Source organism: Salvelinus namaycush, chromosome 5, assembly GCF_016432855.1.
Source record: "Salvelinus namaycush isolate Seneca chromosome 5, SaNama_1.0, whole genome shotgun sequence".
Taxonomy (NCBI): Eukaryota; Metazoa; Chordata; class Actinopteri; order Salmoniformes; family Salmonidae; genus Salvelinus; species Salvelinus namaycush.
Window position 1 is genome coordinate 64,209,465 of NC_052311.1, and position 27,276 is coordinate 64,236,740.

A 27,276-nucleotide genomic window follows, 5' to 3' on the forward strand; every position below is an offset into this window, starting at 1 on the left:
ACAAATTAAACGCAAAATATTAAATATAATTTTTCAATGAATACAGGTGATGGGGCGATTGTATGACATTACAGTAGGCCTGTAACATTTGTGATTCTGTTCTTTATTTAAAATACAGCACTGTATGTTTTAAACAGCCACTCTATGTAAGAGTTAACACTAGCATAAAGCATAGATACAGCAAAAAGCATAATTGTAATGAAGGTGTAAAACATCTTCAACATAAACATGTACAGTACATGTATTCAGCACACAAATGATTGTGTGTCTGTCTGTCTCGTTCACACTCTTCCAGTTACTCTCCGCTCTTTCTCGGTCACAGACTCCCACTCCCTCTCATCTTTAACCTATGTCTTCATACTTCAAAGTGTCTTTTTGTCCTATTTTCTTGTCCTTTCTGAAAGTCCTAGATACGGAAGCCACTGCATTAAAACAATACAGCAGCCTGTCTAGCCTTCAGGTTAGTTTAACTTCAATGGGAATGTGAGGTAGTCTGTCTCCCAGCTCGCTGTCCCATTGTGAGTTCTCATCCTCTCCTTTGACACTGACTTCCTCCATCATACGTCCAGTAGCAGCTCTGGCTTTCCACACACTTCCTGGACCGGCATGGGCACTTCCTCCTCCACTGTGCTCTGATTGGCTGGAGTTGTCTTTTTGGGAGACCAGAAGCCTGATGGACCAATAAGATGAGGGTTAGGTCAAATGTGCGTGCATATGTATTGTGTTCAATAGAACTACAGGACAGATCAACAGTGACGTGGACTTACTGTTTGTTGAACCAATCCATCGCAGAACAGGTTTGAGCTTTGAGATGGCAACAAGGCAGGTGAGCAGTAGACACACACACACTGCAGACACACACACCGGGAGCCACTTGCTATCATCTGTTTGTGTGTGTAAGAGAGAGAGGGGAGTAGAGAGAGAGAGGTCAGGGCCATAAAACACATGAACACCGGCATTGTATAAGGTTTGGGGTTTTGTGAGAGAGAACTATGTAGCTCTCATGGCATTTTTACATGTCACTTTGAACACTTTCAGGCCATTTTCATAATTTGTATCCATTGTATTGTAGTTTACCTTGGTTTGGTTTTGTGTTGGGCCCAGTAGCAGGTTTGGTGACAGGTTTAGGTCTATGATTAGAGATACCAGGCACCGAGTGGTTTGACACTGTAGCTGGCATGATGGGAGGTGTCGGTATGAGTTTGGGTGTGTTCGGGCTGGGGATCTCCTCACAGTCCAGACAGGTGCCACTGCCTCTGCAGCGGTAGCCTGGTTTACAGCTGCACACATCATTCTGCTTGGTGGAACAGCGAGATACATACTGCAGCTCTGTAACGGAACACAAGTCATAGGTGGTCTATTTGTCTGTGTGCCTTCATGTATACTGACTTTGACAGTGTTTTTGTCACGTAGTCAAACACAATCTGAAATCATGCCTGAATATGAGAAAATGGCTCATCTTCAAAATGACTCATAGGACCTTGTTGAATCAGGTTTTGACTCACAACGAACTGAAGTGTATATTACCGTCTGACCCCACCCTACACACACACACACACACACACACACACACACACACACACACACACACACACACACACACACACACACACACACACACACACACACACACACACACACACACACACACACACAGCAGCCATTTCACTAGAGTGAAATTAACGTGTTCAGTTAACGTGTTCACTGAGTCTGTGGCTACCCTCAAACCTCTCTCACCTCTGTGTTTACCCTCTGTTTAAAAAATAGTTAATCTCTATTTTTGTCCCCCGCTACACTCGATGACAACATGTAATGAAAATGTTCTGTCAGCTGCACTTTCCGATGTTTATCTCTAAAGTAAACGGTTACTTCCACCGGTGAGATGATATCTGTCTACCACTAACCCCTCCCACTGTCCCCCCCATCATCACTGATATCCTTGACATTACTTGGTAGACATGCCATCCCTTCTGCTCTGCAGGCCTCCCAACCCTCCTCTACTCCTGGGTGGGTGAGTCAGTGTTTCTCAGTGCCCCTCTCCCCTTCCCCCTCTCTCTCTGACTGTGTCCCACCATGGTACAGTGAAGGGGGAAATCCCTTGCAGGCTATGTGTTTTCATCTGTAAAGTCCTTCGTAACTATGACTTAGAAAAACAGGTGAGTAACAGTTTTAGACAGGCAGACAAGACAAGCATCAGTGCCAATCATAGGTTGCTGGAAATGTGTAGACACCCACACACACTCACCACTCATGCTGCAGCCGTCGCAGGGTTTGCAGCTTCTGTCGAAGTTGTAGCTGTCTGAGTAGTAGCCGCTGGTGCAGGCAGCACACTGGGTAGGGCTGTTCTGACCGGTGCAGCGTCTCACCATATGCTGACCTGTAAAGGGCAACACATTAAATTATACGTGCACACACACACACCTGATAAAAGTATTTTTCAAATGACTTACCTGGTGGACACTTGTTGCAGCACCATTTGCTTACAGGCAGTGGCCAAACATACTGTCTCTCCTCGTCGCACGTGAGGGATTGGACAAGAGAGAGGAGAGAAGGGAGGGATAGAAAGATGTGGGTGATCCACCAGAAGAGATGCATCTGAGAGGAATGAAGAGAAAAAGAGGAAGACAGTCAATATTTAACACATTTTACATGAACTTCAGAACATATACATACACTGAGTGTACAAAACATTAGGAACACCTCCCTAATATTGAGTTGCATCCACTTTTGCCCTCAGAACAGCCTCAATTTGTCGGGGCGTGGACACTACAAGGTGTCGAAAGCGTTCCACAGGGTGCTGGCCCATGTTGACTCCAATGCTTTCCACAGTTGTCAAGTTCGCTGGATGTCCTTTGGGTGGTGGACCATTTTTGATACACTCGGGAAACTGTTGAGTGTGAAAAACCCAGCAGCATTGTAGTTCTTGACACACTCAAACTGGTGCACCTGGCACCTATTTAAAGGCACCTGGCACCCCATTTAAAGGCACTTAAATATTTTGTCTTGCCCATTCACCCTCTGAATAGCACACATACACAATCAATGTCTCAAGGCTTAAAAATCCTTCTGTAACCTGTCTCCTCTTCATCTACACTGATTGAAGTGGATTTAACAGGTGACATCAATAAGGGGTCATAGCTTTCACCTGGATTCACCTGGTCAGTCTGTCATGGAAAGAGCAGATGTTCCTAATGTTTTGTATACTCAGTGTTTACTGCATTCATAAAGCTATCATCCAACAATACATTATCAAGAGATAAAGCATTGCAATGGCAGGACATTATCGTAGGCCCCTAACAGCAACTATAAGGGACTGTTTCAAGGACATGAGAAACAAGAGACCACCTAAAGTAGAATACATGATACTGACTCCAGACAAAACACCAACATGCTGACATTGAAAAACAAAGCGGTAACAAAACCGACGACACAAACACATCCAACTGTATACCATTATAGATACATCAAGCAAGCCCAGGACTCTTAACGACAGACCTGAACAAAACTTGTTTCAGTAGGGAAGTGTAGAGTCTGACTTACCGTGTTTCAGAGAGGATGAGAGAATGAGATAGATGTGACTCTGGACCCTCTGACTGTGTGACTGAACTGGGGATCACAGTGTGTCAGAGTATTATTCAAAAGATGAGTCATAAGGGAAACTGCCATTTCAAAAGACTCCTATCTCTCTTTCTCTCTATGACGACCCCCCTAGTTCACTCTGAACCACTGTGCCGCTTAAAACCCTAAACTTGCCCATCTTCCTCCCCCTTTCTTTCCACTGCCGTTTGTCCGTCGTCTGTCTCTCTTTCATCAAAAACGGTGATATTAGGTTCCAAAACAATCTTTAAGACTCTCTTATGTCGTCTGCCTCTCTCTCTCTCTCTTGCTCTGTTGTTTTGATGACAAGGTAACTTCAGAGTGAATAGGACTACATTACACTCATCTGAGGACCAGTCATTTTCTTCACTGTAAGCAGCAGCCGTTCTTATTTAAATTCACCGTCCAGTCAAACATACTCAGATCAGACTGAGAGAAATGACATTGACATTCTTTACGGACATGTACACAACAAGTCTTTTGAGCTACATTGACTCTTGTGGGTTAACTGAATGTCATATTTTGCCTATCATGTTTAGTGTGTACCTGCGTGTGTGAGTGCACGTGTGTCTCGTGAATGTGTCTGCGCCTGTGTGGTGAGTGTGTGGTTCAACTATATGCAGCCGTGTCTCTCAGTCAGAGGTCACGTGGTTTCATTGACTCTGTGGTCTGCTCCTTCTCAACTCAACCTGGATTTTCACAGAAGCCAGGCCACATCACATGACCCTGGGTGAACTGTTACAGCCCAGGGAGCAGCGGCAGGGACGACCCTCTACACATCTCCCTCCACCTTCGCCTCAGGCCTCTGAGCATTCACTACTCATACAGCGTACACAGATTACTGTAACAAACAGAAATGACTGGGCTGAGCCTCAGAGTCTGCAGAAACAAACATTTTGTTTGTGACTGATTCTCATTAATGTTCCTCCAGCGTTTTCTTATATGTTTACCATTGGCTGAAGGGTACATTTCGTTTCTTTATTATTATTTAAAAAAAAACATTTTTAACCCGCTTCGGAGGACAAATCTGTTTTTTTTTACAGCTTTTTTGCTACATACACATACATTTTACATACATGGTACTTTTATATAAAGCAGTCACATAACAGTTAGACATTACCAAACATAAACTCTTTAATCCCACCCCTCAGCCACTCTCAGCCCATCCCACCTATCACCATAGACCACCCTCGTTTGGTTTCCATGTGCCATATATTTTTCAATTGTGCTGTGATGTTTTGCAAAATGTTTGAAACTTTCTAATCATATATTATCCACAGATTGTGAGCTAAAGATGAAAACCTTTCCTATGAGTATTATTTATTGACTGACTATGGCTTTCCAAATCGCCCAACACTGCTATTTGTAAGGTTAATTTTAATGCATGTTGGGATTTTTTTTTAACCATTCCTGAACCTGTGACCAGAAACAAGCTACATAGGGGCAATACCAGAATAAATGATCTATTGATTGTCTCTTCGCAGCAGAGCACTACAGAGCTGAGATTGTTGTATGCCACATATATATAGCATTCTGTCGGTGGCAAAAAAATTATATAATTTAAATAGCTGAAAAACTCAGTGTTTATTGAGTTGAGTTTATTTTATTTTTACAGGGACAGTGCACATTAATAAACGTTTCAGTAAAAGTGCCGGTTTTAGCCAGCCGGCTAAGTTTCAACCGCAGTCCCTGGGCAGGTTATTAAAAACAATTACAATATAAACAATCATTGAGCAGTGAGCACACGCAGAGCAACATAGGACAAGCAAGACATAGCATACAGACAGAGCAACATAGGACAAGCAAGACGTAGCATACAGACAGAGCAACATAGAACAAAAAGCAGTGTTGAATCAAGTGTAGTTTTTTGTACCAGTTCATAAACCATGTGCCATGGAATTGGTACATCGAAAAGCTCCTCCCATTTATTTTGCAACCTGTATGGTGCAGCTGTCAACATTTTTGGCCTCAGATGAAACTGGTATATTTTTCTATTTATGCCAGTTCCTTTCAGCCTATTTGTATCTTTAATATATGGCAGGCAAACAAGTTCTCTACCTTCTCCCTTTTCCACTTGCCTCCTCCATTTCTGTGATAGTGCTGCAATCAGTTGGTTGTAAATTTGGATTGAGCAGATATTCCCATATATCTCTGTTTCTATTCATGATATCATTAACAAATATAATACCTTTTTTTAATTGATAAAGAATGTTTTTTTATTAATCAGTATATTTGAATTTAACCATAACATTTGTTGTAATATTGTTGCGTTTACGCACTGAAGGTAGGTGAGGAGTCAAACGCAGGAGAGCAGAAATGTCAGTGTAGTGTATATCTTTTAATCAGGGCAAGTCCAAAAACACGGTACAGTACAATACCCAAAAACAATGGGAACTAACAGTTCTCCCGTAAAGCGCAAAACCATAACGCACCTTACTATAATAACCACACGCGAAATACACTGAGGAAAGCCTCCACAAGCAACAAGAAAAATAATCCCGCATAAACCTAAGCGGGGAAACAGGGTAAATATAGACACAGAAATGAAAGCAAATGAAAACCAGGTGTGAAAGAACCAAAGACAAAACAAACGGAAAAGGAAACATGGATCAGTGATGGCTAGTAGGCCGGCGAAGCCGACTGCCGAGCACCACCTGAACAGGGAGAGGAACCACCTTCGGTGGAAGTCGTGACAAATATTTGTTCTATCTTTTCTGGAGGATAAAACTGAAATTGTAACCAGCTTTGTATGGATTGTTAAAGAAAGGGCAATACTTTAAACAAAATTTCATTTTCAATTAGTAGGAAATGACAAGTTGTAATCTGTATAAAGGCCAAAAAGGCCATTTTTGAACAAAGGATGAGCCTTTGTTAATGATCTACTGGAGAACCATTTTGGGTTTAAGTATAATTTATGTATGAGTGAAGCTTCTAGTGAGCGGTTTAAAGCTTTAATATTTAAGCATTTTAGGCCCCCAAACTCATATTCATTATATAAAAATGCACGTTTAATTTTGTCTGGTTTAGCATTCCAAATAAAATGGGTCATCTGGAGTAGGCAGTGCCATTAGTAAGTAAGTAAGCTGTGATAGGACCAAAGAGTTAATCAATGTGGTTTTTCCATAAATAGACAAGTATTTACCTCTCCATGGTTGCAGAATCTTATCTATTTTTGCTAACTTTCTATTGAAATTAATTGTGGTAAGTTCATTTATATTTTTTGAGATGTGAATACCAAGTATGTCTTCTTCACCATCTCCCCATTTTATTGGTAAACTACAAGGAAGTGAAAAGACACATTTTTTAATATTCCAATACGTAATATGGTACACTTGTCATAATTAAGTTTTAATCAAGAGAGGCTAGAAAAGTGATCAAGATATTCAATGAGACTGTGCAGGGATCCAGATTGCGGACTTTAGATAAAACTAGAATCATCGGCATACATTGACACTTTTGTTTTTATCCCCTGGATTTTTAACTCCTTGATGTTCTTGTTGGATCTAATTTTAATAGCTAGCATTTCAATGGCCATAATAAATAGATATGAAGACAGCGGACAGCCTTGTTCTACTTCTCTTAAAAGCTCAATACTTTCTGAGAAGTAACCATTATTTACTATTTAACAGCTGGGGTTGCTGTACATAACTTTAACCCATTGCATAAGAGATTCACCACAATTAAAGAAATCCAGGCATTTATACACTGCTCAAAAAAATAAAGGGAACACTTAAACAACACAATGTAACTCCAAGTCAATCACACTTCTGTGAAATCAAACTGTCCACTTAGGAAGCAACACTGATTGACAATAAATTTCACATGCTGTTGTGCAAATGGAATAGACAAAAGGTGGAAATTATAGGCAATTAGCAAGACACCCCCAAAAAAGGAGTGATTCTGCAGGTGGTGATCACAGACCACTTCTCAGTTCCTATGCTTCCTGGCTGATGTTTTGGTCACTTTTGAATGCTGGCGGTGCTCTCACTCTAGTGGTAGCATGAGACGGAGTCTACAACCCACACAAGTGGCTCAGGTAGTGCAGTTCATCCAGGATGGCACATCAATGCGAGCTGTGGCAAAAAGCTTTGCTGTGTCTGTCAGCGTAGTGTCCAGAGCATGGAGGCGCTACCAGGAGACAGGCCAGTACATCAGGAGACGTGGAGGAGGCCGTAGGAGGGCAACAACCCAGCAGCAGGACCGCTACCTCCGTCTTTGTGCAAGGAGGTGCACTGCCAGCGCCCTGCAAAATGACCTCCAGCAGGCCACAAATGTGCATGTGTCTGCTCAAACGGTCAGAAACAGACTCCATGAGGGTGGTATGAGGGCCCGACGTCCACAGGTGGGGGTTGTGCTTACAGCCCAACACCGTGCAGGACGTTTGGCATTTGCCAGAGAACACCAAGATTGGCAAATTCGCCACTGGCGCCCTGTGCTCTTCACAGATGAAAGCAGGTTCACACTGAGCACATGAGCACATGTGACAGACGTGACAGAGTCTGGAGACGCCGTGGAGAACGTTCTGCTGCCTGCAACATCCTCCAGCATGACCGGTTTGGCGATGGGTCAGTCATGGTGTGGGGTGGCATTTCTTTGTGGGGCCGCACAGCCCTCCATGTGCTCGCCAGAGGTAGCCTGACTGCCAATAGGTACCGAGATGAGATCCTCAGACCCCTTGTGAGACCATATGCTGACACATGCACATTTGTGGCCTGCTGGAGGTCATTTTGCAGGGCTCTGGCAGTGCACCTCCTTGCACAAAGACGGAGGTAGCGGTCCTGCTGCTGGGTTGTTGCCCTCCTACGGCCTCCACCACGTCTCCTGATGTACTGGCCTGTCTCCTGGTAGCGCCTCCATGCTCTGGACACTACGCTGACAGACACAGCAAACCTTTTTGCCACAGCTCGCATTGATGTGCCATCCTGGATGAACTGCACTACCCGAGCCACTTGTGTGGATTGTAGACTCCGTCTCATGCTACCACTAGAGTGAGAGCACCGCCAGCATTCAAAAGTGACCAAAACATCAGCCAGGAAGCATAGGAACTGAGAAGTGGTCTGTGGTCACCACCTGCAGAATCACTCCTTTTTTGGGGGTGTCTTGCTAATTGCCTATAATTTCCACCTTTTGTCTATTCCATTTGCACAACAGCATGTGAAATTTATTGTCAATCAGTGTTGCTTCCTAAGTGGACAGTTTGATTTCACAGAAGTGTGATTGACTTGGAGTTACATTGTGTTGTTTAAGTGTTCCCTTTATTTTTTTGAGCAGTGTATATAAATTCTAGTCGTACTTTATCAAACGCCTTTTCAAAATCTGCTATGAAGACCAGGCCTGGTATCTTAGATGTTTCATAATGTTCAATTGTTTCAAGTAATTGTCGTATATTATCTCCAATATATCGTCCATGTAAAAAACCTGTCCGTACCTGAAAGTCTACCATTTGTATAAGAGTAATTAAAACATGCAAATAATGGATCTTTGAGTACATCAAAAAAGGTCTGATATACCTCTACTGGTATACCGTCAAGCCCTGGTGTTTTTCCAGACTGAAAAGATTTTATTGCCTCAAAGTTCCTCTTCTGTAAGTTGGCCTTCACACAGTTCTTTCTGTAAATTTGTTAATTTTACATTATTATTAGGAAAGAAATCCTTACAGTTAACATCATTCAGTGGAAATGGAGGAGACTGAAGAGACAACATATTTTGAAAGAGGAAGTAAAATATTTTAAGCATATCATTTGGTGAATCATGGATAACTCCATCATTTGTAACGAGTTTCTGTGAATTATTTTTGGTAGAATTTCTATGTTGAAGATTCAAGAAAAATGTTGTGCATTTTTCACCATTTTCCATCCAATTCGTTTTATTTTTGTAATACTTTGCACTTGATCGTTCTTGAATAAGTACCTCCAATTCTTTTTGTTTTTCCTCTAACCTATTTTGTGCCTCTATAGTACAGTTTCCATTAACATCTACCTGCGCTGTTACTTCCTCAATTTCCTTTATTAGTCTAATCTCTTTTGACCAAACCTCCTTTTGTTTTAATGATGAGTATTGTATAGAATGGCCTCTAAAAGTACATTTGAAAGTGTCCCATACAATAAGGGGATCTGCTGTACCTACAGTGGGGCAAAAAAGTATTTAGTCAGCCACCAATTGTGCAAGTTCTCCCACTTAAAAAGATGAGAGAGGCCTGTAATTTTCATCATAGGTACACTTCAACTATGACAGACAAAATGAGAAGAAAAAAATCCAGAAAATCACATTGTAGGATTTTGAATGAATTTATTTGCAAATGATGGTGGAAAATAAGTATTTGGTCACCTACAAACAAGCAAGATTTCTGGCTCTCACAGACCTGTAACTTCTTTTTTAAGAGGCTCCTCTGTCCTCCACTCGTTACCTGTATTAATGGCACCTGTTTGAACTTGTTATCAGTATAAAAGACACCTGTCCACAACCTCAAACAGTCACATTCCAAACTCCACTATGGCCAAGACCAAAGAGCTGTCAAAGGACACCAGAAACAAAATTGTAGACCTGCACCAGGCTGGGAAGACTGAATCTGCAATAGGTAAGCAGCTTGGTTTGAAGAAATCAACTGTGGGAGCAATTATTAGGAAATGGAAGACATACAAGACCACTGATAATCTCCCTCGATCTGGGGCTCCACGCAAGATCTCACCCCGTGGGGTCAAAATGATCACAAGAACGGTGAGCAAAAATCCCAGAACCACACGGGGGGACCTAGTGAATGACCTGCAGAGAGTTGGGACCAAAGTAACAAAGCCTACCATCAGTAACACACTACGCCGCCAGGGACTCAAATCCTGAAGTGCCAGACGTGTCCCCCTGCTTAAGCCAGTACATGTCCAGGCCCGTCTGAAGTTTGCTAGAGAGCATTTGGATGATCCAGAAGAAGATTGGGAGAATGTCATATGGTCAGATGAAACCAAAATAGAACTTTTTGGTAAAAACTCAACTCGTCGTGTTTGGAGGACAAAGAATGCTGAGTTGCATCCAAAGAACACCATACCTACTGTGAAGCATGGGGGTGGAAACATCATGCTTTGGGGCTGTTTTTCTGCAAAGGGACCAGGACGACTGATCCGTGTAAAGGAAAGAATGAATGGGGCCATGTATCGTGAGATTTTGAGTGAAAACCTCCTTCCATCAGCAAGGGCATTGAAGATGAAACGTGGCTGGGTCTTTCAGCATGACAATGATCCCAAACACACCGCCCGGGCAACGAAGGAGTGGCTTCGTAAGAAGCATTTCAAGGTCCTGGAGTGGCCTAGCCAGTCTCCAGATCTCAACCCCATAGAAAATCTTTGGAGGGAGTTGAAAGTCCGTGTTGCCCAGCAACAGCCCCAAAACATCACTGCTTTAAAGGAGATCTGCATGGAGGAATGGGCCAAAATACCAGCAACAGTGTGTGAAAACCTTGTGAAGACTTACAGAAAACGTTTGACCTCTGTCATTGCCAACAAACAAATATAACAAAGTATTGAGATAAACTTTTGTTATTGACCAAATACTTATTTTCCACCATAATTTGCAAATAAATTCATTAAAAATCCTACAATGTGATTTTCTGGATTTTTTTCTCATTTTGTCTGTCATAGTTGAAGTGTACCTATGATGAAAATTACAGGCCTCTCTCATCTTTTTAAGTGGGAGAACTTGCACAATTGGTGGCTGACTAAATACTTTTTTGCCCCACTGTATGTTGTACAAAAAAAAGTCAATTATGAATTATTTTGTCGTAGTTAAGAACAAATTGTCATCAAACAGGCTTTGATTAAATTTCCAATATCCACGTGGAAATTCTGTAAGAGTTATATGGAGGCCAATTAGATGGTGGTCCAATCGCATTCGGTCTCCTATTAATACTTTTTAAACTTTTGATGCCAGCAAGAACGAGACTAGGAAGTAATCAAGACGGCTAGCTTGATTAAGCCTCCTCCGTGTATATCTCACTAGGTCAGGGTTTTTCAACCTCAATACATCCACTAGTTCTAATGTATCCATGATCTTTGTGATCTCCTTAATGCTTGAGGGTGATAGTTTGTAGAGTGATTTCCTTTACAATCCATTGAGGTACTTAAAACCGTATTATATTCTCCCACCATAATAATATATTATTTCATTGCTTGTGAGCTCAAAAAATTATTATATATATTTTCTAAAAAGTGTGGATCATCATTATTTGGCCCATATAGATTAATTAGCCAGATCTGTTTTTGGTCCAATAGCATATTTAAAATAATCCATCATCCTTGCGGATCTGGTTGCACAATTGGATCAACATTTGTATTAATTAGTATAATCACCCCTTTTGAGTTTCTTTGCCCATGACAAACATACATTTTGTTTCTTGATGTACTGTAGTTGGATGACATCTAGTACACAGAACAGACTCTAGAGGGCATACACATGTTGCAATTACACTCAGCAGTCTTTACTGTTGGTTGGTGCATCTCTCAATACTAATTAATTAAGTTAAAACTAAGTAATTTTAGATTATTTAGATTAACTCCTAAAGTGTTGTAACTAGACTGAACAAAAATATAAACACAACATATTAAGTGTTGGTTCCATGTTTCATGAGCTGAAATAAAATATCCCAGAAATGTTTCATCTGCACAAAACATGTATTTCTCTCAAATTTTGAGCACAAATTTGTTTACATCCCTGTTAGTGAGCATTTCCACATCCTTCTTCTTCACCTGCGGGATCGTCTGAGACCAGCCACCCGGACAGCTGACGAAACTGTGGGTTTGCATAACCGAAGAATTTCTGCACAAACTGTCAGAAACCGTCTCAGGGAAGCTCATCTGCGTGCTCGTTGTCTTCACCAGGGTCTTGACTAGACTGCAGTTCGGCGTCGTAACCGACTGGAAAAGTGTGCTCTTCACGGATTAATCCTGGTTTCAACTGTACTGGGCAGGTGGCAGAACAGGTGTATGGCGTCGTGTGAGAGAACGGTTTGCAGATGTCAACGTTGTGAACAGAGTGCCCCATAGTGGAGTTACGGGAAGGCATAAGCTACCGACAATAAACACACCTGCATTTTATAGATGGCCATTTGAAAAAACAGAGATACCGTGACGAGATCCTGAGGCCCATTGTCGTGCCATTTATCCACAGCCATCACTTCATGTTTCAGCATGATAATGCAAGGGCCCCATGTCGCAAGGATCTGTACACAATTCCTGGAAGCTGAAAATGACCCAGTTTTTCCATGGCCTGCATACTCACCAGACATGTCACCCATTGAGCATGTTTGGGATGCTCTGGATCGACGTGTACAACAGTGTGTTCCAGTTCCCGCCAATATCCAGCAACTTCGCACAGCCATTGAAGAGGAGTGGGACAACATTCCACAGGCTAGAATCAACAGCCTGATCAACTCTATGCGAAGGAGATGTGTCGCGCGGCATGAGGCAAATGGTGGTCACACCAGATACTGACTGGTTTTCTGATCCACAACCCTACCTTTTTTTAAGGTATCTGTGACCAACAGATGCATATCTGTATTCCCAGTCATGTGAAATCCATAGATCAGGGCCTAATTTATTTATTTTCATTGATTTCCTTATGAACTGTAATGAATTGAATTGTTGTATGTTGCGTTTATATTTTTGTTCAGTGTATAACAGCCAGTAGAGGAGTGGGGTGGGGGTGGGGGGGAGCGCTTTGAGAAGGAAGTGGGTTCTGAAGAAAGGAAGTACTTCTCACTGCACTGCTGAGCAATCAGATAAACACAGGTAACAGAAAGATAAGGCATATTTAAAATCTCTCTCTCTATATATATATGGGAGAGTGGGGTAAGTTGAGCCAAAGGGTTAGTTGTTTCTAGGAAACCATACACAAAATGAATTATGCGACCAAATATTTAGGAAGAGGTCATCATTTCATAGAGTCTGTGAAGGAAGAAACCACATGGAAAAAGCAGCAAGCAAGTTAGGTCCAAAAAACGGATTTTCACAAAGTCAAATACATTTATTGTGATATAGGTTTCATGATGCTAGTTATAGGTTAGTTTTAAAGTAGATAGTTTTAAAACTTTTATACAAAGGAGGTTGGTGGCATCTTATTTGGGGAGGACGGGCTCGTGGTAACAGCTGGACTGGAATGAGTGGAATGGTATCAAGTACATCAAACGCATGGTTTCCATTTTTTATTCCATTCGTTCCAGCCATTATTATGAGCCGTCCTCCCCTCAGCAGCCTCCACTGGTTTTATACATCAGTTGGGATCTCTATACGCTACAATAGGAGGTCCTAAACCTAGCATGAAAGTGCACCCTTGTAGGTGTGTGGGCAAATAGTCAAAATGGTTTCTTTGGTGTAAATTGTACCATTATTATTGTGTATATATAATGTATGTAAACTTTGTTTAAACTCTGCTGTCTGTCTCTAAATGTTGTCTATCACTAGAAGCACCATCTCACCAAGTTAAATTCTGAGTATGAGTAAATGTACTTGGCGAATAACGGTGATTCTGATTGGGCGAGGGGCAAGTTGAGCCAATGTCTAATCAACACATCCCATACAAATGATGATTACATTTAGTCTGTTTTATGCATAATATGAATAGTATTTTGAAGACACCTCGCATTTGAGTGATTAGTCAAGTTTAAAAGATGAAAAATGCCTTGTTTCGCTATGCTTTGGCTACCTTGTTCCCGTACTCAATTTACTCCATACCCGGGGTAAATTGTGCCAAGAGACAAGCTATGTTTTCAAAAGGGTTGTTTACATGAATTCTGATTATTTCCAGGGACACACAACTCCCTAAAATGTACGTAGATATCTTTGTTAGATACTATATTTCCTTGACGTAGTGATAATGAATGTAACAAATCGCTCAACATACCCCTCTCACCTGTTGCTCTGATAGGCAGAGGGGGAATGCGTATTTAGCATTATGCTACATCCCGATAAAATAAACAATCCCCCTAGCACCCTGCAGGTGTTTCAATTGTTGTTTTTATACACTTGGGAAATGTCTCTTGTGACCCATAGGCGCACAGCCTGCTATTGCTCAATCGAGTATTATAAGCCTTTATCATACTACCTATGGCGTAACCTGTATTACGCCCTGCAATTCAGACTTCCTTGAAACAATGACGTTTCCATTTTCCCGTTTGAGTCCGCCCCCTCACTAGAACTCGCGATTTAATACCCTGGCGTATCTTTTGAGATTTGAATGCATTTCTTAAAGTCTTACTACAAATTACATTTTAATTTTGGAGACTCGACTGTATCGCCATTTGTCATGTAGGAGCGGTTTTGATAAAGGTAAGTGACGGTAACTCTCCGCCTATAGTTTTGGGAAAAGAGATTGATAATATCGGACTTCTGCGGCTAAAAGCAGTGGGTGTACGCTACAGTGAAATCGAAACTAAATACGTTTTCTCGGTTTTTATTGTGGTTTAAGTGGAGTTTATTCTTGAACTAGATATTAACTTTGTATTAATTCAAATGCATAGCCCAGCTATCGCGTAAGTCCCGGAAAATAATTTACCTCGCCATAAATGGGTTCCCGAGTGGCGCAGCGGTCTGAGGCACTGCATCTCAGCGCTAGAGGCGTCACTACCGAAACTCTGGTTCGAATCCAGGCTGTATCACAACTGGCCGTGATTGGGAGTCCCATAGAGCGGCCGTGTTTGGCCGTCGTAAATAAGAATGTGTTCTTAACTGACTTGCCTAGATAAACAAAGGTTACATTCTAAAATAAATTAATTCATAGCCTAGGCCCGATAGGCTATGTCAATTATTTTCCGAGACTTACGTTATAACGCTAGCTAGGCTATGTGTTTTAAATCAAACAAAGTTCATATCTATATAGCCTTGACATGGTAGAAAAAAGTTATTTTTACACAGTGAAATACTGATTCATATTGACAACATTTTCTTTGCACTAGAAAAAAGGTAAGTCAAGTAGGCCTAATGTGTGAAAGCATTATGAAGAGTTTTGTCACACGTTTTACCCCATCTCTCCTTTCTGCAGGTGTTGTTCTTTCAAAGATGGTGTTAGTGAGGAGAGTGGTGTGAAAGAATGGACGTCTTGAGAGGGAAATGGAAGGAAAAATGCATTCTGAACGTTTGCGCTCTGCTCGTATTGGTAAGAAACTTTAACATGAACAGATGCATAATGCCGAGTCCTCTACCAATAACATAATGCCCCATCTAGTCGTACTTATTTCTCAGCAATACATCAATTATCCCCCACCAATCCATCAACTATCAAATTTGTCAATTATTCACACCATTCAATTCAGTGTTAATACATTATTAAATCAGTAAATAAATTAGTCAATCATTTCAGGAATAGGCCTATACAGTAGCCTATCAATCAGTTATGAAATATATAATAGTAATTACATATGACTGGTATTTGATTGTATCTGTTCTATAACAACAATGTAATGTAATGTTGCAGTGCTGGTCAGTAGACCCCTCCCTCTCGGCACCACCACCACCTCCTAGGACCCAGGAGTTTCAATGCCCTGAGGGGAGTCATTACCACAATGCTAACGGGACATGCTGTCGAAAGTGCCATGAAGGTAGGCCTTATGTACTATATTACACTGCACTTATACAACTGGGCCTTTCCATTCCAGAGTGTAATGTGGGTGTAACTTATACTTTTCCATACACTATGCATTGAGTTAAAGATCAAATCCGCTTTAAAGGGAACAGTGCAGTGCCACTGTTCGCCCCAGAACTAGGGTAACTACATGTCCCAGATTGTGTGGGACAGTCCCTCATTTTTGCCCTTTGTCCCACGTCCCGCAACCAAATAATCATGTCCCTCATTTTATCAACAAATTAAACACTACTAATTTAGAAAAAGGTTGATTTTTATTTTATTTTATTGACTTCCTATTAATTTGATGAGAATTTACATTCCAATCTGTCTCTTTTGCAGTGAAGTTGCCCTTATGACAATATACTATAGCATAAGGATGTGGTGCGGGTAATAAAGGGGAAATCTGCAGTAACTACATTCATTTTTTGATTTAATTAATGATATGTACCCATTGATTTTTGAAGAATATAACTTAGAAATGCCCCATGAGCTTAGTTCAACTGTCGTACCCCATCAGAACCCCAAATATAAGCTTGTTTTACTCCAATGTTTGTAAACAAAGTAAATGTTAACAAATATTGTATAGTCTCAAAACATGATTAAAACTATAATTCTGATATCATGGATGGTCAGTCCTTGCATAGCTCTGTCTATGAATTTGAGAGTGGTTACGTTTCTCCAGCCCCATCCCTCAACTTTTTTTACGCTTTCTTATTGTTTCAACTGCTGATGGACGTTTTTAACACTTCTCCAATGTTGTTGAGATCTGATATTCTGCACAGCGCAAGAAGAGATGTAGGCCAATGTTATATCGTCAACCAATCACATTTTTAAAATAATTTCGGGGCTAAATTCCAGCTAAACTTGGAGAGGACAGTTACTTACCGGTGTTTACAAAAAGCGTGTGTCTAACGAAGAGCTACAAAAATAAGTAAACATCCGTATTAGACTGAAAGATATAAGGTCATTTCGTCAAACTCTCCATGCTCATTAGTTGCTCATTCAACATATTTGATGCTACTTCACTCAATCCTGTTTTAAAAGTCTATTTTCTTTTCCCCTGAGAGGAACCACAAATGTTTAATTGGCCAAATATTCCCAGATTTCCGTACAAAACAGCCACACAAGTGGTCTCTTGTTTCTGGATCACCAAATGTTGCGCAAGGCAAAAGAGAATGCTACGTGTGCTTCAATTGGCTCGCTCGGTGCAGCGGGGGAGATGTGTGTGCCTGTGCATTGATGTCAGAGGGGGAAAACATATGTTTGCAGTAACTTCTTTGTTGTTGTAATATCCCAAATGGATGTGGCAGTTTCACCACTTAAGGATTCCAGCTTTAAACAAACATCTTATTTCAAGATTCTACTCGTATTGTGTATAAAAGACGGCCGTTCAGTTGTCTGTCACGCGGTAGGCCCTACATACTGTATACTATATTTGTCACTCTCTAGCCTAGTTTTAGCTCTGACGTATTACCAGGTTTTACAGTAAATAAATATGCTGGATTGTATTGCCTCCCCCTTAGTATGTATGCCTTGTGTTCTCCAGGGTTTAAGCTGGAGGAGCACTGCACTAAGGACGGCGGGAATAGCAAATGTGTCCCCTGTGAAGAGGGCCAGACGTACCGAGAGAAGAGTAACTATGCCAATACCTGCCTCCGATGTACACTCTGTGTTGGTACAGTACAATTATTTAGAAACATTTTCAATGATTTACAATAATGTGCAAGTATTTACAAAATACATTGAATAAAATGGCATCACTATAGATGGTCTCAATGTGGTATGATAGCAAATGTCTCTTGTCTTCTCTCTCTTTCTCTCTATTCTGTTCTCCTTGGCTGTGTTGTTCCATACACCTGTAGACAATGAGGAAGAGGTGTCATCATGCAAGAAGAGTAAGAACACAATGTGTCACTGCAAAAAAGGCTTCTACAAAAATATAATAAACTCGGGAACATGGGAGTGCCTCACTTGCGAGACATGTGGACCTGGAGAGAGAGAAACACAACCCTGTGAGTTTGTCTTGCTAGTGTGGTTCATAATGTTTCACGTTCTTCCACCCAACCTGGTATTTACTTATGGATTACACAGTATAATGGTTATTACATAATAATGACAACCCTTTGTCTTGTAGTACTAGTAGTATTATTTGTGTGTGTGTATGACAAAGTTTGTGTGTGTACTGAGTGTACATATTGTTGTTGACAGGTACTCAAGAGAATGACAGAGTGTGTGAATGTGAGGACTTCTACTTCCGAGACAAGAACAACAAGGCCTGTCGTCCATGCAAAATGTGAGTACTGGCTTGTGAACAAGCTGACACTCTTTTGTCCGTTAAAACTCTTGGGTTCAGCCCTAGTATATAATTATACCCCACAGGAAGAGCTGAAGAGTAAGTATACCTCTTCATCCATGAAATATCTTGGAGTAAATCAAACAAAAGATACACCCAAACTTTATGACATGAATTACGATCACATCAACAAGAAAATATTTATGATGACCTGGACAGGTGGAATTCACTTCCCTTGGATCTTAGTAGTAGAATTGAAACAAGCAAACTGCAGAGGTTACTGTATTTGTTCCAATCACTGCCCATAGAAATCCTACCTAAACGGTTTAGGGATAAACGGATATCAAGGTTTATCTGGAACAGTAAGATACCAAGAATTAGATATACAACATTACCCCCACTATTTGTTGGTAATTGTATGGCCTTACCAAACCTAAAAGATTATTTTGTGTCAGCCCAATTGAGACCTCTGGTTTGTTGGTGCAATTCAGAATACGAATCCAAATGGAAAGACATTGAGACTACTTTGACAGAGACACCCAGACAGAGACACCCATACAGAGACACCCAGACAGAGACACCCATACAGAGACACCCATACAGAGACACCCATACAGAGACACCCAGACAGAGACACCCATACAGAGACACCCAGACAGAGACACCCAGACAGAGACACCCATACAGAGACACCCATACAGAGACACCCATACAGAGACACCCATACAGAGACACCCAGACAGAGACACCCATACAGAGACACCCAGACAGAGACACCCAGACAGAGACACCCATACAGAGACACCCATACAGAGACACCCATACAGAGACACCCATACAGAGACACCCATACAGAGACACCCATACAGAGACACCCATACAGAGACACCCATACAGAGACACCCATACAGAGACACCCAGACAGAGACACCCATACAGAGACACCCATACAGAGACACCCATACAGAGACACCCATACAGAGACACCCAGACAGAGACACCCAGACAGAGACACCCATACAGAGACACCCAGACAGAGACACCCAGACAGAGACACCCATACAGAGACACCCAGACAGTCCGTTTGGGTTAATAAGGGCATGGTAACAGAAATATACAATAGACAAAATCAGTGGATTAATTTCTCGCTTAAGACATGGTTTAGGTTTGTTAAGCAAATCAATTTAGACAGAGATCAAACTGCTGAGTTGGCCCACATACGACCCCAGCTTCATCCCTGCAACTCAGGATAGCAGATTTAAACAATGGACGCAGAAAGGCATCACATGATTTTGTACAATTATAAGGAATGAGATCCTGGAGAATTTCCAGGACCTAAGTAAAAAAACATGGCTTAGATAAACAAAATTGATCAAAATCTATTTTACAGATACATATAAGTACAACACTATTTTTTTAATGGAGATAAAAGTGATTGATCCTCAAAATGTATCCAAGTATTCACTAACGCATACATTTACATTTACATTTAGGTCATTTAGCAGACGCTCTTATCCAGAGCGACTTACAAGTACATACATTCATACTTTTTTGTACTGGCCCCCCGTGGGAATCGAACCCACAACCCTGGCGTTGCAAGCGCCATGCTCTACCAACTGAGCTACACGGGACCGCCATACAACTTGGGGAGTAACAAAAAAACAATTTCAAATCTTTACTTGGGTATTCTATCGTCAAAGAAACATTCTACAAACTATATTAAACAGAAATGGGAGGAGGAACTTGACATTGAAATAACTGATGAAACATGGTTGAACATATTAGAGACTCAACAAAGCTCCACCAACTCAAGGTCATGGAGAGAATTCTGTTGGAAGAATGTTACACGTTTCAACACCTAAACTGAAATCAAAACAGACTGGCTCCCTACACCCTTGTTGGAGAGAATGTTATACGTTTCTTCATAACACCTGAACTGAAATCCAAACAGACTGGCTCCCTACACCCTTGTTGGAGAGAATGTTATACGTTTCTTCATAACACCTAAACTGAAATCCAAACAGACTGGCTCCCTACACCCTTGTTGGAGAGAATGTTATACGTTTCTTCATAACACCTAAACTGAAATCATAACAGACTGGCTCCCTACACCCTTGTTGGAGAGAATGTTACACGTTTCTTCATAACACCTAAACTGAAATCCAAACAGACTGGCTCCCTACACCCTTGTTGGAGAGAATGTTATACGTTTCTTCATAACACCTAAACTGAAATCCAAACAGACTGGCTCCCTACACCCTTGTTGGAGAGAATGCGGTCTATTGAGGGCGGACCACTCTCATGTCTTTTGGTCCTTCCCCGCAATCAAAATTTACTAGGGAGAAATAAGATCTAACATTGAAAAAATAATTGGATTTGACATAGAACAAACATTAATTTCTTTGTATTTGGGTGAAATGTTTGATAATTTACACAATAGAGAAAAGTACCTGTTGAAGGTGTTACTGGCAGCCAGTAAAAAGGCTGTCACTAGGAAATGGCTACAAAAAGACCCTCCCACCGTGACACAATGGATATATATTGTTAAAGAAATATGACCTTTGCTTTAAGAACTAAAGAGGAGAGAGGGAAAATGGGTTTCATACTGTAAAATTGTATGATGGGTGCTGTACCTGCCAGACCTGTTTTGTTCTTTTACTTTATTTGTATTATCATTGTGTTGTTCAATAAAAACAAAGTAACAAAAAATGAACATTCTGCTTGTAAATGGGAAGTTTAATAGAATCTGTCTGCAACATTGTGCAACAAACTTCTTCCCGTGGGTGAGTTAAAAAGGAAGAAGTATTTTGACATGTCAGCTGTTTTGTGGTCACACCAACCCTGGTCCTAGAGACATACAGTCTGTTGCTATGTAAGGTTGACAGGAGAAGGTCTGTGTGTCCAGGCTTTAGTTCCAGCACAGCACTAACACACCTGATTCACCCTAATCTACTGCTTATCAATCAATCAATCAATGAAATGTATTTATAAAGCCCTTTTTACATCAGCCGATGTCACAAAGTGCTGTACAGAAACCCAGCCTAAAACCCCAAACAGCAAGCAATGCAGATGTAGAAGCACGGTGGCTAAGAAAAACTCCCTAGAAAGGCAGGAACCTAGGAAGAAACCTAGAGAGGAACCAGGCTCTGAGGAGTGGCCAGTCCTCTTCTGGCTGTGCCGGGTGGATATTATAACAGAACATGGCCAAGATGTTCAAACGTTCATAGATGACCAGCAGGGTCAAATAATAATACAGTGGTTGTAGAGGGTGCAACAGGTCAGCACCTCCAGGAGTAAATGTCAGTTGGCTTTTCATATATATATATATATGAGAGAGGGAGACTTAAATTCACACAGGACACCGGATAAGACAGGAGAAATACTCCAGATATAACAGACTGACCCTAGCCCCCCGACACATAAACTATTGCAGCATAATTACTGAAGGCTGTGACAGTAGGGGTCTATAACCCCGGACAGGGCCAACCAGGCAGGATATAACCATATATCAAGACCATAGGCAGTGGTGGCCACTGATAAAGTGCTGGTAACGGTCTCTTTCAGTGTTCTGACTTTCCGGAGGGGGGTATGCTGCAACAGGATGGCCTGGATGGTTCTTCTGTAGAGCTGTTCTTCACATGTCTCAACATTAATCATTTCCTCTTCACAAACGGGCCACTTCCTCTTCAATAACATACCATTTCCTGTGTGCATTTTCTCTCCAGTTGTGAGCTGACTGCTGACTGCCAGCAGGAGTGTTCTTCAGGCACACATCCCACTCCCAATTTCAATGGCAGTGCACATCGTGAGTTTCTGATACTTTGTGGCTGGGTCTGGCTAGAAACATAGTTTGTTTATTTGGTGGGTCACAAGATACTTTGAAACTTTTTTTTGTTTTGCTTAAATATATTGGAACTAGACTATTTCTGCCCTAAGGGCTGCAGAACGTATTCATTCTCTGCATGTTTTCCCCTCTTTCCAGCCGAAGATACTGGATGGGGTGTTTGGTCTCCCTACCTGTTGGTTGTGTCCGGCTGTGTTTGTGTGTTGTTACTGGTGATTGTGGGGATCATGGGCGTACTTGTGGTCCGACGGAAACCAAAGGGGTCTAGCTCCTTTCCCTCTGCTGAGATCACCTCTCAGGTCTCTGAGACGTCTACTCGGGTGAGATACATCTCTGACCTCTCACCTTTGACCCCTGACATCTCACATTTCACCTCTGACCTGACTGGACAAACGCAATCTGATAAAAAACCTCTAAAAGGCTTGTATGGAGAAAAAATAGATACCAAATCATCTACTGTTTTGAATACCCAAGACCATTTATAGACTGTTTGCACCATAGTGCCAGGGAGGAAACCAATAGGATTTCCTTTATTGATTGTACTGTACTCCCCGGGTTTAGGATGTACTGGTAGTGGATGCAGTTCTATATAGTAGAATTCTGATGTTTTCCATTTTCTGTGATTGTAGAGGCTGATCCAAGAGGACACAGAGAACGTTCTCAACCAGAGTATCCCTTCATGTAGCCCAGTGTGTGAGTGTGAACAGGAGCCCCTCAGCAAGCTACCGGACTGTGTCCCCAAGGAGATCAAGAGTAAGTGTGTGTGCATGTGCGTGCATGCGAACATGTGTGGGTGCACATGTTTACCTATTTTATCCGGACTAGAATGTCCTGACGAGTCATCAGAATGTCCTGACAAGGTAGGACAACAAGAACAATTCTGGAAAGTGAGGACCTTTTTTAAGGTTAGAGTTTGGTTAGGTTTAAGGGTTAGGATTTTGAAAGGAAATATGTTTTTACTCTCCAAAAAGTCCTGAGAATTCATGAAAACAAAGCTGTATGTGTGTGTGTTGGAATGTGATTTTTATTTTTTTATATACATTACATGGCCAAAAGTATGTGGACACCTGCCCGTCGAACATCTCATTCCAAAATCATGTGCATTAATATGGAGCTGGTCCCCCCCCTTTGCTGCTATAACAGCCTCCACTCTTCTGGAAAGGCTTTTCACTAGATGTTGGAACATTGCTTGTGGGGACTTGCTTCCATTCAGCCACGAGCATTAGTGAGGTGGGAACTAATGTTGGACGATTAGGCCTGGCGTGCAGTCAGCGTTCCAATTTCTCCCAAAGGTGTTTGATGGGGTTGAGATCAGGGCTCTGTGCAGGCCAGTCAAGTTCTTCCACACCGATCTCGACAAACCATTTCTGTATGGACCTCGCTTTGTGCACGGGGGCTTTATCATGATGAAACAGGAAAGGGCTTCCCCTAACTATTGCCACAAAGTTGGAAGCACAGAATCGTCTAGAATGTAATTATATGCTGTCGAGTTAAGATTTCCCTTCACTGAAACTAAGGGGCCAAGCCCGAACCATGAAACAGCCCCAGACCATTATTCTTCCTCCACCAAACTTTACAGTTGGCACTATGCATTTGGTCAGGTAGCGTTCTCCTGGCATCCACCAAAACCAGATTCGTCCATCGGACTGCCAGATAGTGAAGCGGGATTCATTTCTCCAGAGAACGCGTTTCCAGAGTCCAATGGAGGCAACCTTTACACCAGTCCAGCCGACGGTTGGCATTGCGCATTGTGATCTTAGGCTTGTGTGCGGCTGCTCGGCCATGGAAACCCATTTCATGAAGCTCCCGACGAACAGTTCTTGTGCTGACGTTGCTTCCAGAGGCAGTTCGGAACTGGGTAGTGAGTGTTGCAACCGAGAACAGACTATTTTTGCGCACTTCAGCACTCAGCGGTCCCGTGTTGTGAGCTTGTGTGGCCTATCACTTTGCGGCTGAGCCGTTGTTGCTCCTAGATGTTTCCACTTCACAATAACAGCACTTACTGTTGACCGGAGCAGCTCTAGCAGGGCAGAAAGTTGACGACCTGACTTGTTGGAAAGGTGGCATCCTATGACAGTGTGAAAGTCACTGAGCTCTTCAGTAAGGCCATTCTACTGCCAATGTTTGTCTATGAAGATTGCATGGCCGTGTGCACAATTTTATACACCTGTCAGCAACGGGTGTGGCTGAAATAGCCGAATCCACTCATTTGAAGGGGTGTCCACATATTTGTGGCCATGTAGTGTATATTGGACTCTATTTTAATCTCTCTCCCCTCCTATCACCTCTCTCTGTTCTTCTCTCCCTCCAGTCTCTGAGTTGATCTACTCGGTGTTGGACCAAGTCCCCCCGCGCCATGTGAAGGAGCTGGTGCGTTCGCTGGGTGTGAGTGACATAGTGATAGAGAGGGCTGAGAATGACCACCTCCGTGACACTAAGGAAGCCCAGTACCAGATGCTGAGGGTCTGGGCTAAGGGAAGTATGCAGGGAGGGGGAGGGGTGCTAGCACGCCCTCTACTGTACCATCTGCTGGATAAGCTGAGAGACATGGACCTGGGAGGGACTGCAGAGGAGCTGGAGACCATGTATGGAGATCAGTAGAGGGAGAGAGCTGCAGACTGTATAGACCAAGTAGGGGACCCTTACAGGTTTCTCTTCTCTATGTCGACTCAAATGAGAAACCGAGAGGGACCAAGACTATTCATCATATGTATAGGATAATTAGGGGAGGGAGAGAGAGAGATGGGTGAGGTGCTAATCGGGAGAGAGAGAAGATCAGCCACATCCCCTTGTCCCTGACCTCACTTGTGTAGTCCTGAGAGAATAGGATTGGTACAGTGTAAGCAATATGGTAGTTGTTCCACCTGGTCCAGATCTGATAGACTAGGTGGAAGTGTTGCCATGCTTTCATAATATGTCATAATGTATTATATAACCTTTTGGCAATGAGGCTGATTATTGATTACCGACCGTACTGTTCTTATATGTTTTTCAAATATATATATATATATATATATTCTTTGCACATTCGAACCAATGAGGAATCGTATGTTTATAAAAAGCAGTTTTAGACAGTGCTGTTTGTAAAACAGGCAAACTTGTAATGTGCCACACACAGGTATGAGAACCACACTAACAATTGAGTTAAACGCTGTGTTTAGGGTAATACAGATTTAACACCCATCTATAGTATTACAGTTCTATATTACTGAGTATTAGGTGGCGATAGATAGCCAGTAACTGAAAGGTTGCTGGTTCGAATCCCTGAGCTGATAAGGTGAAAAAAATAGGTCTGTGCCATTGAGCAAGGCACTTAACCATACTTGTTCCTGTAAATCGCTCTGGATAAGGATGGCTAAAATGTAAATGTGAAATGTATTAATTACTAGTGTTGCAGTAGTACTCAAGCTAATATTTAGATAGGAATCTGTATAGCTTTTATCTTCCCTGTCTCTATCTTGCATTAATCAACCACAAACATATCAAACAGATATTAGCATTATATGTCATATTTGAAGTCTTTGAAGTGGTTTTTATATGGTTATTAATGCTGCATAGGAGGATGTTGTATATTTGAATGGTTCTTTGATAAGTTGCTGCTTGGGCGTGAAGATCAAACTACTGTAGTTTTGCTGTCTTTTACTACTGTCTTGATGTGCACATTCTTGTTTTACAAAATAAGTTAGGGATGTATCAATCTGTCATATTTCTTTACTATTCAGTGTGCAGTGCATTCCTCCTCTAAAAATCACACCCATCTAGGTTGTCTCTCTGCCATGGTTTTTCTGCCAAGTGATTGATTCTTATATCTGTACAGTAATAGTTGTGTTTGTACTGTTAGGGCACAGACAGGTCTTCTGTAGGTGTTATCCCTGAGTTATTGACATTACTTAAAGCCCCATCATCATGCTGCCATTATTCAGGATCACTTAGTCAGAGGACACACCTGTCACTCTGCATGGCTGACTGATCTCTGGGAGACTTAACATGGAAACTAGGGATGGGTCGATGGATAGATAGCACTCAAGTTTCTAGTTTTTAATGTCAGGTGCACAAGTACAGTGAAATGCCATGTATTGGATTTTATAATATTTTACAGCACTTTTTAACATTGAATTGTTACTGGTGATTTTACTAAAGACAAACTAGTTTTATTCTCAAATCACATACAATATATGCAGACATTGATTTGTTTTGAATAAGGTGGGGGACGTGCTCAACAAAGTTGATCAATTGTATATATTTTTTAAATAAAAAATCCCTTGTAAAAGTGACTTGGTATGCAGTTGTTATTATGACTGTAAGTGTTAGCTACTGTTCTATTCAGTGTATGACTGTAAGTGTTAGCTACTGTTCTATTCAGTGTATGACTGTAAGTGTTAGCTACTGTTCTATTCAGTGTATGACTGTAAGTGTTAGCTACTGTTCTATTCAGTGTATGACTGCAGCATACATTATGTATAGCTTTGTTTTCTTGCTCATTACTTGCATGTCTGTCTGTGTGGTCTGTGTGTGTGTATGACGGTGTAATGGTGTGTATAACTTCTGGTATGTAGTCTCTGCATTCCTCGACGTAGCATTAACTTATTAAATTATACTCCTCACGCTCCCTCTCTGTCTTTGGCTCTCTTTTTATCATTACCCTGTCCTCTCCCTCCCTCTCTCTTCACCTGTCGCCACATCCCTCTAACCTTTTCCACTTCCCTTCCCACGTCCTCTCTACATGTCTGCTGATCTGTCTGTCATTTGACATTTATCCTTTTTTTCAATCACCTCATTCCTCAGTCAACTACCATTCTGTCTCACTCTGTTTTAAAACCCTTATAAGCGGGGCTCTTCACGTCTCTCTAGGTAGAGGCTCCTCAGACAGGGTTTTAGAGGACATGATCACTTCCTGTAGAACTATTACCTCCTCAGAATGATCGATATCACTGATCGA

General features: G+C 41.7%; 2 protein-coding genes across 3 annotated transcripts; one reads left to right on the forward strand and one right to left on the reverse strand.

The window, feature by feature from the left end:
* Positions 1-138: 138 nt before the first annotated feature.
* On the reverse strand, positions 139-2,369 carry LOC120047260 (tumor necrosis factor receptor superfamily member 6-like). The gene is made up of 4 exons (XM_038992788.1): positions 2,246-2,369; positions 1,078-1,329; positions 768-884; positions 139-670 (listed from the first exon to the last, which is right to left on the reverse strand). Exons 1-4 carry the CDS (start codon positions 2,367-2,369, stop codon positions 558-560), a joined length of 606 nt encoding a protein of 201 aa, XP_038848716.1. The 3' UTR covers positions 139-557.
* Positions 2,370-14,741: 12,372 nt separating this feature from the next.
* LOC120048707 (tumor necrosis factor receptor superfamily member 1A-like) lies at positions 14,742-26,611 on the forward strand. 2 transcript variants are annotated; one of them, XM_038994871.1, is made up of 10 exons: positions 14,742-14,906; positions 15,619-15,732; positions 16,051-16,174; positions 17,747-17,833; positions 18,063-18,212; positions 18,409-18,493; positions 22,219-22,298; positions 22,476-22,657; positions 22,967-23,090; positions 24,649-26,611. In XM_038994871.1, the coding sequence occupies exons 2-10, from the start codon at positions 15,667-15,669 to the stop codon at positions 24,936-24,938; spliced, it is 1,188 nt and encodes a 395-aa protein (XP_038850799.1). In that variant the 5' UTR covers positions 14,742-14,906; positions 15,619-15,666; the 3' UTR covers positions 24,939-26,611. The 2 variants fall into 2 exon arrangements, with proteins under 2 accessions (XP_038850799.1, XP_038850798.1); XM_038994870.1 differs by having other exon boundaries at positions 14,743-14,906; positions 17,747-17,875.
* Positions 26,612-27,276: the final 665 nt, after the last annotated feature.